General features: G+C 35.5%; 1 protein-coding gene across 1 annotated transcript; it reads left to right on the top strand.

The window, feature by feature from the left end:
• The first annotated feature begins 11,681 nt into the window (after window positions 1–11,681).
• On the top strand, window positions 11,682–12,620 carry OR52E58 (olfactory receptor family 52 subfamily E member 58). The gene has a single exon (NM_001390582.1). The coding sequence runs from the start codon at window positions 11,682–11,684 to the stop codon at window positions 12,618–12,620; it is 939 nt and encodes a 312-aa protein (NP_001377511.1).
• The last annotated feature ends 593 nt before the right edge of the window (window positions 12,621–13,213 follow it).

The raw sequence follows: 13,213 nt of genomic DNA, 5'->3' as shown, positions 1-13,213 counted from the left end.
AGCAGAATAAAATAAAAAGAATGAAAAGAACCAAAGATAGTCTCAGAAACCTCAGGGTTTCTGATATCAAATGCACCAACATTTGAGTTATAGGGGCCCCAGAAGAAGAAGAAGAAAAAGAATGAGTATGAGAAAACTTTTTAAAATATTACAGTTCAAATTTCTCCAACATGGAAAAGGAAATAGTCAATCAAGTCCAAAAGGCACAAAGAGCCCCATATAGGATAAACCCAAGGAGAAACATACCAAGACACATACTAATCAACCTGCTGCTGCTGCTGCTAAGTCGCTTCAGTCGTGTCCGACTGTGCGACCCCATAGACTGCAGCCTACCAGGCTCTGCTGTCCCTGGGATTCTCCAGGCAAGAACACTGGAGTGGGTTGCCATTTCCTTCTCCAGTGCATGAAAGTGAAAAGTGAAAGTGAAGTGGCTCAGTCGGGTCCAACTCTCAGCGACCCCATGGACTGCAGCCCACCAGGCTCCTCCATCCATGGGATTCTCCAGGGAAGAGTACTGGAGTGGGGTGCCACTGCCTTCTCCAACCTAACAGAGACTGAATACAAAAAAAGAATATTAAAAACAGCAAGGGAAAAGCAACAAGTAACATACAAGGAAAACCCCACATCTGTAACAGCTGATCTTTCAGCAGAAACTCTGCAGGCCAGAAGGGAAGGTCAGGATATATTTATAGTACCGAAAGGGAAAAATCTACAACCAAGATTACTGTACCCAGCGAGGATCTCATTCAAAATTGATGGAGAAATAAAAAGCTTTTCAGACAAGCAAAAGTTAAGAAAATTAAGTACCGCCAAACCAGTTTTATAACAAATGTTAAATGGACTTATATACTCAAGAAATACAAGAGAAGAAAAAAATGTACAAAATCAACCCCAAATAATTAAGAAAATGGCCACAGGAACATATATACCAATAATTACTTTAAGTGTAACTTGTATTAAACGCTTAAACCAAAAGACACAGACTGGCTGCTGCTACTAAGTTGCTTCAGTCATGTCCAACTCTGTGCGACCCCATAGATGGCAGCCCACTGGGCTCCCCTGTCCCTGGGATTCTTCAGGCAAGAATACTGGAGGGGGTTGCCATTTCCTTCTCCAGTGCATGCATGCATGCTCAGTCACTATAGTCGTGTCCAACTCGTTGCAACCCTATGGACAGCAGCCCACCAGGCTCCTCTGTCCATGAGATTCTCTAGGCAAGAATACTGGAGTGGGTTGCCATTTACTCCCACAGACTGGTTGAATGGATACAAAAACAAGACTCGTATATATGCTGTTTACAAGAAACCAACTTCAGACCTAAAGACACATATATCCTGAAAGTGATAGAATGGAAAAATATATTCCATGCAAATGGGAAGCAAAAGAAAGCTGGAGTAGCAATCCTTATATCAGACAAAATAGACCTTAAAAAAAAATATATATATATATATATATATTACAGGAGATAAGGAAGCACACTACATAACGATCAAGGGATCAATCCAAGAGGAAGATTATAACAATTGTAAATATCTATGCACCCATTGTAGAAGAACCTCAATACATAAGATAAACACTAACAGACATAAAAGGAGACATTAACAGTAACTCAATAATAGTAGGAGACTTTAACACCCCCTCACATCAATGGATAGATCACCAAAACAGAAAATTAATAAGGAAATACAAGTTTCAAATGATATGTTAGATGAAATGGATCTCATTGATATCTTCAGGACATGCCATCCAAATGAAGAAGAATACACCTTCTTTTCAAGTGCATATGTAACATTCTCTAGGATAGACCACATCTTGGGTCACAAATCAAGCCTCAGTAAATTTAAGAAAATGGAAATCATATCAAACATCTTCCCTGACCACAACGCTATGAGATTAGATATCAATTACAAGAAAAAAAAAAAACTTAAAAAAACACAAACACATGGAGATTAAACAATACATTTCTAAATAACCAACAAGTTACTGGATAAATCAAAAAATTTCTAGAAACAAGTGACAATGAAAACACAACTCAAAACCTATGGGATGCAGTGAAAGCAGTTATAAGAGGGAAGCTTATAGCAATACAATCCTACCATAAGAAAGAAAAATACTTGTAGCAATACTTGTAGCAATACACTCCTACCTTAAGAAAGAAAAATATTAAATAGACAAGCTAACTTTACGCCTAAAACAACTGGAAAAAGAAGAACAAACCCCCTCCAAAATTAGCAGAAGGAAAGAAATCATAAAGATCTGAGCAGAAATACCTGAAAAAGAAATGAAAGAAACAATAGTAAAGATTAATAAAATTAAAAAGCTGGTTCTTTGAGAAGATAAACAAAATTGACAAAACTTTAGCTGACTCATCAAGAAAAAAAAAGAGAAGAATCAAATCAACAAAACTAGAAATGAAAAGGAGAGGTTACAGCAGACAATGCAGAAATACAAAGGAGAATAAGAGACTATCATGAACAACTATATGGCAATAAAATGGATAACCTGGAAGAAATGTACAGATTCTTAGAAAAGTTCAATCTTCCAAGACTGAACCAGAAAGATACATAAATTATGAGCAACCCAATTACAAGCACTGAATTTGAAGTTGTGATCAAAAATCTCCCCATAACAAAAGCCCAGGAGCAGATGGCTTCACAGGAGAATTCTATTAAACATTTAGAGAAGAGCTAATGCCTATCCTCCTAAAACTATTTCAATAAGTTGCAGAGGGAGGAACACTTCCAAACTCATTCTATGAGACCACGATCACTATGATACCAAAACCAGACAAGACAACACACAAAAAGAAAACTACAAGCCAATATCACTGCTGAACATAGATGTAAAAATCCTCAACAAAATTTTAACCAGCAGAATTCAGCAACACATCAAAAAGCTCATACACCATGATCAAGATGAGTTTATTTCAGGTATGCAAGGATTCCTCAACATATGCAAATCAGTGTGATATACCTTATTAAAAAATTGAATGATAAAAACCAGATGGTAATCTCAATAGATGCAGAAGAAGCCTTTGACAAAATTGAGCAACTGTTTATGATTAAAACTCTTTAAAAAATGGGCATAGAAGGAACCTACCTCTACACAGTAAAGGCCATATATTATAAGCCTATAGCAAACATTATTCTCAATGGTAAAAAACTGAATCCATTCCCCTTAAGATCAGGAACAAGACAAGGATATTCACTTTCACCACTATTATTCAGCATAGTTTTGGAAGTCCTACCTACAGCAATCAGAGAAGAAAAAGAAATAAAAGGAATCCAGATCAGAAAAGAAAAAGTAAAGCTCTCACTGTTTGCAGATAACCTGATACTGTACATAGAAAACCCTAAAGATGGTGTCAGAAAATTTCTAGAGATAATCAGTGAATTTAGCAATGTTGCAGGGTAAAACATACAAAATCATTGCATTTCTATATACTAACAGAAATCACTTGCATTTATATATACTAACAGAAATCACTTGCATTTATATATACTAACAATGAAAAGTCAGAAAGAGAAATTAAGGAATCAATCCCATTTACCACTTCAAAAAAAGAATAAAACATCTGGGAATAAACTTACCTAAGGAGACAAAATAACTGTACACAGAAAATTATAAGACAGTAATGAGAGAAATCAAAGATTACATAAACAGATTGAGAGATGATATTCCATGTTCCTGGGTAGGAAGAATCAGTATTGTGAAAATGACTATACTACCAAACACAATCTATAGATTCAATGCAATCCCTATCAAATTATTAATGGCATTTCTCACAGAACTAGAACAAAAAAATTCAAAATCCATATAGAAACACAAAAGGCCCCGAATAGCCAAAGCAGTCTTGTGAAAGAAGGATGGAGCTGGAGGATTCAACCTTCCTGATTTCAGATTATACTACAAAGCTACAGTCATCAAGTCAGTATGGTACTGGCACAAAAGCAGAAATATAGACCAATGGAACAAGATAGAAAGTCCAGAAATAAACCCATGCACCTATGAGTACCTTATTTTTGACAAAGGAGGTAAGAATATGCAATGGAGCAAAGACAGCCTCTTCAATAAATGATGCGGGGAAAACTGGACAGCTATATGTAAAAGAATGAAAGTAGAACACTTCCTAACACCATACACAAAGATAAACTCAAAATGGATTACAGACCTAAATGACAGACCAGAAACTATAAAACTCTTAGAGCAAAACACAGGCAGAACACTTGATGGCATAAATCAAAGCAAGATCCTCTATGACCCACCTCCTAGAGTAATGGAAATAAAAACAAAAGTAAACAAAAATTAAAACAAGTAAAAGCTTTTGCACAGCAAGGGAAACTATAAGCAAAGTGAAAAGACAATCCTTGGAATGAAAGAAAATAATAGCAAATGAAACCACTGACAAAGGATTAATTTCCAAAATATACAATCAGCTCATATAACTCAATACCAGGAAAACAAACAACCCAATCAAAAAGTGGGAAAAAGACCTAAACAGACATTTTTCCAAAGAAGACACACAGGTGCCTAGCAAACACATGAAAAGATGCTCAACATTGCTCATTATTAGAAAAATGCAAATAAAAACTACAGTGAGATATCACCTCACACCAGTCAGAATGGCCCTCATCAAAAATTTGACCAAAAAAAAAAAAAAGTTGACAAGTGATAAATGCTAGAGAGGGTGTGGAGAAAAGGAAATGCTCTTGCACTGTTGGTAGGAATGTAAATTGATACAGTCTTTATGGAAGATGGTATGGAGATTCCTTAAAAAACTTGGAATAAAAGCACCATATGACCCAGCAATCCCACTCCTAGGCATATACCCTGAGGAAATCAAAATTGAAAAATACACCTGTATCCCATTGTTCATTGTAGCACTATTTACAATAGCTAGAACATGGAAGCAACCTAGATGTCCATCAACAGATGAATGGATAAAGAAGTTGTGGTGCATATACACAATGGAATATTACTCAGCCATAAAAAGGAACACATTTGACTCAGTCCTAATGAGGTGGATGAACCTAGAGCCTATTCTACAGAGTGAAGTAGGTCAGAAAGAGAAATAGAAATATTGTATTCTAATGCATATATACAGAATCTAGAAAAATGGTAGTGAAGAATTTATTCACAGTGCAGCAATGGGGAAACAGACATTTAGAATAGACTTATGGGCATGGGGAGAGGGTAGCAGAGGGTGATATGTATGGAAAGAGTAACATGAAAACTTATATTACCATATGTAAAATAGCCAATGGGAATTTGCTATATGACTCTGGAAACTCAAAAAGAGGCTCTGTATCAACCTGGCGGGGGGTGGGGGATGGAGAGAGAGATGGTAGGGAGGTTCAAAAGGGAGGAGATATATGTATACCCCTGGTTGATTCATGTTGAGGTTTGACAGAAAACAACAAAATTCTGTAAAGCAATTATTCTTCAATAAAAAAATAAATAAAAATAACATTTAGCTGTCAACATGTTTTACTACTTGGAATTATATAAAATAATGAGCATGTGTGCATGTGTACTAAGTCATTTCAGTAGTTTATGACTCTTTGCAACCCCATGGACTTCCAGGCCCCTCTTTCCATGAGATTCTTTAGGCAAAAGTACTGGGGTGGATTTATGTGCCTTCCTTCAGGGGATCTTTGCAATACAGGGATCAAACTGGATCTCTTATGTCCCCTGTATTATCAAGCAGGTTCTTTACCACTAGTTCCACCTGCATAGCTGTCAATTCTGGAATGTAAGTGAAAGAAGGGAATATTATAAATATATATTATATATATATGTATTAAGATATATGCAATGAAGATAAACTACATTCAAAAATATTCTGGCTAAGGGACAAAATACAAAATGAGTTAGTTCTTGACTGCCTAGATTGAGGTTTAAACCAAAATGGTTCACAGTCAATGCTTGAGTCAACACTAGATGTTGTCGGTCCCTGAAGAGATGAACACAGAACGTCCCTCTCAGGGGAGATACAACCTTTGTATGAAGTGTTCCTCTTAGGGATAGTGGGCAAGAAGGCCAGCCTGACACACAGGAGGAGGCAGAACATTTCCTTGGGAAGGTAGCCCAGGTCATACTTTATACTTGTGTGTATGAGGGGTCTTCCACAAAAGACTCATACTGGTGGGGTAGCTTAGCACTGTAGACATCGAGGAGAGTTTCTAGAGGTCACATCAGGTAGAATCACTTGCAGATATACCACAGATTACATGCCAGACCCCCTTTATTTCAGTTACTGCTACAGAGAGGGAGCATCCAGACACTGTGTTCTGTACTTTCCCTGCAGATATGGGCCTGGGTAAGTGATTAAGAGTCCAGAACCATGGAAATAAAAGTGATAGTCAGTAAAGTGACCTCTGAAATAGCTGCTGTATCATATGGGTTGTAAGGCCTTAGGGATGACCTTTGCACTCTGAGCTACAAAAGAGGGATGTTAAATATTTGCTTTCTCTGTGTATTAACCTACATTCAAAAATCAGATTCTATAAAGATGATAGTGCTTTCCACAGTTTGTGTGATAAAACATGAGTTGACTGACAGCATCCAATCTTGTTCTGAGTTGAATATAACTCACATATTTATATTTTAGAATGAAAAGCAAGTATTTTTAAATTTACCCCAGGTAGAAAGTCTTTCAAAAATGAATATCAATAAAGGAGTATTAAAAGTTTTGTCATTTGTTCCCTAAATGCAATGTATACCTGGGATATTATAAAGAGGCTTTAAAGTGCAGCTCTTCATCTAATTAGATGAAAAAATTAATTTTCAACTTAAAATGAATGGTGGTGCTCAGTTAACATATTCCCTCAGAAGGGGCCATGTGTATACTCTTTGTAAGCTATTGTGTTTTATTAGAAAATCAAACAGTAGCACTGAGTCATATTCATGGATAATAATGTCAGATTATTTCAACTAATGTTACTAAGGGGCCAGTATTAAGGCATGTTTATGTTTCACATATACAACATCTTATTTTATTAACACAAGAGCCATTTGAAGTTGATACATGATTATCTCAGACCAGACAGTCAAAATAAAGCTCAGGGAATGATTTTCCTAAGGTCATTAGAGTGTAGGGGAGTGAAGACTTAAAACCATGTTTTGTTGGGTTAAAAAGGAGTGTTCCCAAACACCAAACAACTGATTTTTAATCAACCACAATAGGCAGAATATTTAGACTTAATATAGGTTGTTTCTTTAGTTTATGTTCTTTGACTTTAATTTTTTAATATTATTGTTAGATTTTAGGATTTTTAGCTCTCAGCAGTAATTGAGTGAGATAAATGATTCTATCTTTAAAATAAGCTCCAAAATTGAATGTTTTATTAAATCAAATTATACTATAGTTTGCATTACAAAATGACTAGGTTTATATTTATGCTTTTTAATATGAGTCATTTTAAACATATACAATCAGTAGACACACATAATACTCTTATCAGCAATTTCAAGAACTATATATTGAATTTTCCTTCAGATCTAAATTTGATTTTTTAAAGTAAAATTTACACACATTTACTTGTACACACTTTATCTGCATATTTTTAACAAAGGTAATTGTATATCCATTTATATCCTGCTGCTGCTGCTGCTAAGTTGCTTGAGTCGTGTCAGACTCTGTGTGACCTCATAGTCGGCAGCCCACCAGGCTCCCCCGTCCCTGGGATTCTCCAGGCAAGAACACGAGTGGGTTGCCATTTCCTTCTCCAATGCATGAAAGTGAAAAGTGAAAGTGAAGTCGCTCAGTCATGTCCGACTCTTAGCGACCCCATAGACTGTAGCCTACCAGGCTCCTCCGCCCATGGGATTTTCCAGGCAAGAGTACTGGAGTGGGTTGATTTATATCCTACATTCTTATAAATAATTTTTCTATCATGTCAAAAATCTTCTTAGGTTTCTTCCTATTCTGTCCCTGAAACCACTGAACAGATATCTTCAGCACTTATTTTATCTATATAATCTAGAACTTCATAGAAATAAAATTATTTACTTAATACTCTCTAGTAGTAATTGGTAACGCAGTATGATGACTTTAGATTCATCTATGCTGTTGCACACATAAGAAGCAAATCCAGCTTTGTTGCTGAATAGAGTTGCATTATGTAAACATCCCAAAACTGATTTATCTATTCACTTGGTGATGAGTAGTTGTGATGTTTCCATTTTGGGGTAATTATGAATAAAGCTACTATGAACATTCCTGCACAAGTCTTTGTGTAAGCATATGCTTTAATTTGTCTTGAATAAACACCCAGGAGTTCAATTATTTCAGGTAATTTAAGAGAATATGTTACTCTACATTATTACCAAAATTTGATTTTGTCATGGTTTTTAATTTGATCATTCTAGTGCTTGTGTAGTAATATGTCATTATATATTAAACATGTAATTCCTGATGCCTAATGATTTTGATAATTTGAATGTCATTTGTATATTTTTTTTTGCCAAATGTCAGTTTAGGTTGCTTTATTTTTTCCATTGTTTGTTTTTCTTATTTATTAGTTGTGTTTTGTATGTTTTTGGCATGAATTTCTTTTCAGAGAGTAGAGATTATGAATATTTTATTCCAGTCTTACTCTCTAAATTCACATTCTCTACAATAAGTTTTAAAATTTCATGTAACATGTAATAGCTTATTTCTTATGGTTCTTGCTTTCTGTGTTCCGTCTTAGAAACCATTACATTCCATTGGGTTGCAAAGATATTCTCCTTTTTATAAATTTTATAGAATTTAAGTTCTGTGTTTTTTTTTTTTTAACCTAGGTCTACTTTAGAAGTATAATTAAAATTTTGCTTATGTTGTGAAGTTGGAGACAAAGTTCATTTTTTGCCTCATAAGTATATTCAATTGCACCAGATTACTGGAAGAAACAACTATTCTATTTTCACTGAATTACCACATTTTTCACTTGATAAAATATAACTGAGCTTGTAAAATGTGTTTGTTTCTTTTCATTACCTTGTAGTTATCTATCATTGCACAAATGCTATAAGTTTTGATTACTATAGTTTTATAAGTTTGAAGTTCTATAGTATGTTTCATCAAGTTTTGTTATTCTTTTCCCAATGAAGGTATTCTTAAAATAAGTAGATGAAGCTTAAATTTCTTGGAATTCAACAAAGCTGTTCTAAACTTACTGGTGAATTTAGGAATAAATGACATCATAACAGACTTCAGTCTTTTAAACTATAGGTTAAAAAAATTTTAAGTCTTTTATAATTTCTGTCATGTTTTATAATTTTAACTACTTTATTGCTAAGTTCTCCCTGTTTCTGATGTCACTGAAGGTGACAGTTTTATAAAACTGTAATTTAAAATTACAAAATTTAATTAATTTAATTTTAATTTTTAAAAATTTCAATTCCCAATGTTTTGTTAAAACAAGTATAAAATATATTCTTATACTTGAGTAATTGATAAATTAAATTATTGGTTCTAAATTAACAGTTTATGTACATTTTTCTTGACATATTGACCTTGTTACTTCCAGTAATATATTAAATATAATTGATGTTTGTTGATATTCTTGGCTTTTTCCAAATCCTAGGGAAAAAATTTCAGTGTTCCACCATTCATTATGATATTGGCTGCAGAATTTTCATCGATTCCTTTTGCCTAATTGAATAAGATTTATGCCTTGCCTATTCTATTGAAAACTTTTCTTTTAATATAATACATAGATATGGGATTAAATGATTATTTTCCCCACCTCTATTAAGATGATTACATGTGTACATGTGTAGAATCACAGTTTTTTATTGTAAAAGTATAAAAATACTAATAATTCTGCAACCACACCATAAAAGACAGTTTCACTAAAATACAGATTTAAACACAGTCTATTAAGCCAAATAAAAAAAAGTAACACCTAGAGAGATGGGACTATGACAGGCAAATAAGCCTAAGAAGTGGATGTTTTATTGACTACAATGACCATTATGGAGCTTCCCTGATGATTCAGATGGCAGGAGACTGGATTCAATCCCAGGGTCAGGAAGAAGGGAATGGCTACCCACTCCAGTATACCTGCAGAAGAATTCCATGGACAGAGGAACCTGGTGGGCTATAGTCCATGAGTTCTCAAAAGTCAGACATGACTGAGCAAATAACACTATTGACCATTATAAGGAAAGATTCCCAATCCAATACTTATACTTTTTTAAAAATAACATTTTGCAGGCTTTTCTTTTTTGTACTGCTCAACTAGGTAACCAAGGTAACTTGAAAATATTATACAAGTTACGATTATTGAAAGGATTTTCACTTGATATTAGCATATGTAGGTGAGCATTCCATGAAAGAATGACCTCAGAGATGATTCAGTTAAGTTCAGTTCAGTTCAATTCAGTTGCTCAGTTGTGTCCAACTCTTTGTGACCCCATGGACTGAAGTAGGACAGGCCTCCCTGTCCATCAGCAAATCCCGGACTTTACCCAAACTCATGTCCACTGAGTTGGTGATGCCATCCAACCATCTCATCCTCTGTCATCCCCTTCTCCTCCCACCTTCAATCTTTCCCAGCAACAGGGTCTTTTCAAATGAGTCAGTTCTTCACATCAGGTGGCCAAAGTATTGGAGTTTCCGCTTCTACATCAGTTCTTCCAACGAATATTCAGGACTGATCTCCTTTAGGATGGACTGGTTGGATCTCCTTGCAGTCCAAGGGACTCTCAAGAGTCTTCTCCAACACTGCAGTTCAAAAGCATCAATTCTTCAGTGCTCAGCTTTCTTTATAGTTCAACTCATATCCATACATGACTACTGGAAAAACCATAGATTTGACTAGATGGACCTTTGTTGTCAAAGTAACGTCTCTGCTTTTGAATATACTGTCTAGGTTGGTCATAACTTTCCTTCCAAGGAGTAAGTGTCTTTTAATTTCATGGCTGCAATCACCATCTGCAGTGATTTTGGAGCCCCAAAAAATAAAGTCTGCCACTGTTTCCCCATCTATTTGCCATGAAGTGATGGGATCAGATGCTATGATCTTAGTTTTCTGAATGTTGAGCTTTAAGCCAACTTTTTCACTCTCCACTTTCACTTTCATCAAGAGGCTTTTGAGTTCCTCTTCACTTTCTGCCATAAGGGTTGGGTCATCTGCCTATCTGAGGTTATTTATATTTCTCCCGAGAATCTTGATTCCAGCTTGTGCTTCCTCCAGCCCAGCATTTCTCATGATGTACTCTGCATATAAGCTAAATAAGCAGGTTGACAATATGTAGCCTTGACGTACTCGTTTCCCAATTTGGAACCAGTCTGTTGTCCTATGACCATTACTAACTGTTGCTTCCTGACCTGCATATAGGTTTCTCAAGAGGCAGGTCAGGTGGTCTGGTATTCCCATCTCTTTAAGAATTTTCCACAGTTTGTTGTGATCCACACAGAGATGATTATGAATCATTATACCACACTAACATCAGAGAAGTGCAACTTATAAAATCCATGTGGAATTTTAAACAGGACAAAAATAATTTGAATATCTTTGAGAGTTTAATTTAATAGGGCCCTAATTTCCTTCCATTATGTTCTCAATAATTTTATTGTTATTCTACTATATAAATATATACAGTGACATCCTACCACCATATATATATTCCCTCATGTCTTCCCAGAAATACTGAAGAAGACAGCAGACCATCCTCCAAGAATTTTCAGCAGAATGTCCTTTGTTAATGACACCACCTCACATCCTTCTGCCTTCCTTCTGCTGGGTGTACCTGGTCTGGAAGATTTCCATATATGGATTGCTTTCCCTTTCTTTGTTGTTTACCTGATAGCCCTTGTAGGGAATGTCACAATCCTGTTTGTAATCAAGACAGACCAGAGCCTTCATCAACCCATGTTCTACTTCCTGGCTCTTCTCTCCTTTATTGATCTAGGTCTGTCCACTTCTACCATACCCAAAATGCTGGCCATCTTCTGGTTCAACCGTAGGAAGGTAAGCTTTGAAGCCTGCCTCATCCAAATGTTCTTTATCCACACCTACACAGGAATGGAATCTGTTGTACTCCTGGCCATGGCAATTGACCGCTTTGTCGCCATCTGTTATCCACTGATGTATACCACTATCCTCACCAACAAAATGGTAGCCATCATGGCCTCTGTTGTAGTTGGGAGGCCAGTCCTCCTTGTCATCCCCTTTTGTCCTCTTCTCAAAAGACTTCCCTTCTGTGGACGCTATATTATTCCTCATACCTACTGTGAGCATATGGGAATTGCTCATCTAGCCTGTGCTAACATAAGAGTCAACATTATCTATGGCTTATTTACCATTGCTGCCCTGATCTTTGACTTGCTCCTTATTTCCCTCTCCTATGTTCAGATCCTACAAACTGTTTTCCACCTTCCTTCTAGGGATGCCAGACTCAAAGCATTCAGCACATGTGGTTCACATGTCTGTGTCATCTTAGCCTTTTACACACCAGCATTTTTCTCCTTTATGACACACCGATTTGGTAGGAATGTCCCTCTCTACATTCATATCCTCCTGGCCAATTTGTATGTAGTTGTTCCTCCTTGTTTAAATCCGGTCATTTATGGTGTCAGAACAAAGCAAATTTGGGGCCGGGTTGTGAGAATATTTTTCAAGAAAGAGTGACCCAACATATTCAGAATTTGGTAAGTTCTTTCAGGCTAACTTTATTTTGAATGTTTCTCAGGGTCCCTAAATTGAGATTATATAAAGGCCACTAAGGCATTACTTCAGCCTTAGTGAAGTAATTATTTATTATACTTATTTATTACTCTAACCTCATATTAAAAGTTTCCTTTATATAATTTTCACTTTAACTTTCAAGAAATATACTGATAGATGAGAGAAGATTGTGGAGCCAAGTAAAAGTTATAATAAAATTTATTGAAGTTAAATTACCCTTAATGATGAAAAACTGAATACTTTCTCTCTACTGGTTTTTCTAGTCAATGCATTAAAGCAAACAAATGTAATTTAAAAAACAAAAACAAAATTTTGATGTTGGAAAGAGAAAATAAACCCTATTTCTTATGGCATGGTTTGTCCAGGCAGAAAAATCTTATGTAATGTACAAGACCATTAGAACAAATAAAACATAAGTTTAGTGAGTTTAGAGGCTACAACAAGGTCACAATATAAACATTTGGGTTTCTTACAAAATGACATCCCATTAGAAATGAAATTAAACACAATGGAGTATTACTCAGCCATTAAAAAGA

The sequence above is a fragment of the Bos taurus genome, chromosome 15, assembly GCF_002263795.3.
Source record: "Bos taurus isolate L1 Dominette 01449 registration number 42190680 breed Hereford chromosome 15, ARS-UCD2.0, whole genome shotgun sequence".
NCBI classification, from domain to species: domain Eukaryota; kingdom Metazoa; phylum Chordata; class Mammalia; order Artiodactyla; family Bovidae; genus Bos; species Bos taurus.
This window is presented reverse-complemented; position numbering and strand designations above follow the sequence as displayed.

Excerpts from the sequence above, each read along its gene's own strand:
- OR52E58 (NM_001390582.1), top strand. The coding sequence starts at position 11,682 with ATGTCCTTTGTTAATGACACCACCTCACATCCTTCTGCCTTCCTTCTG.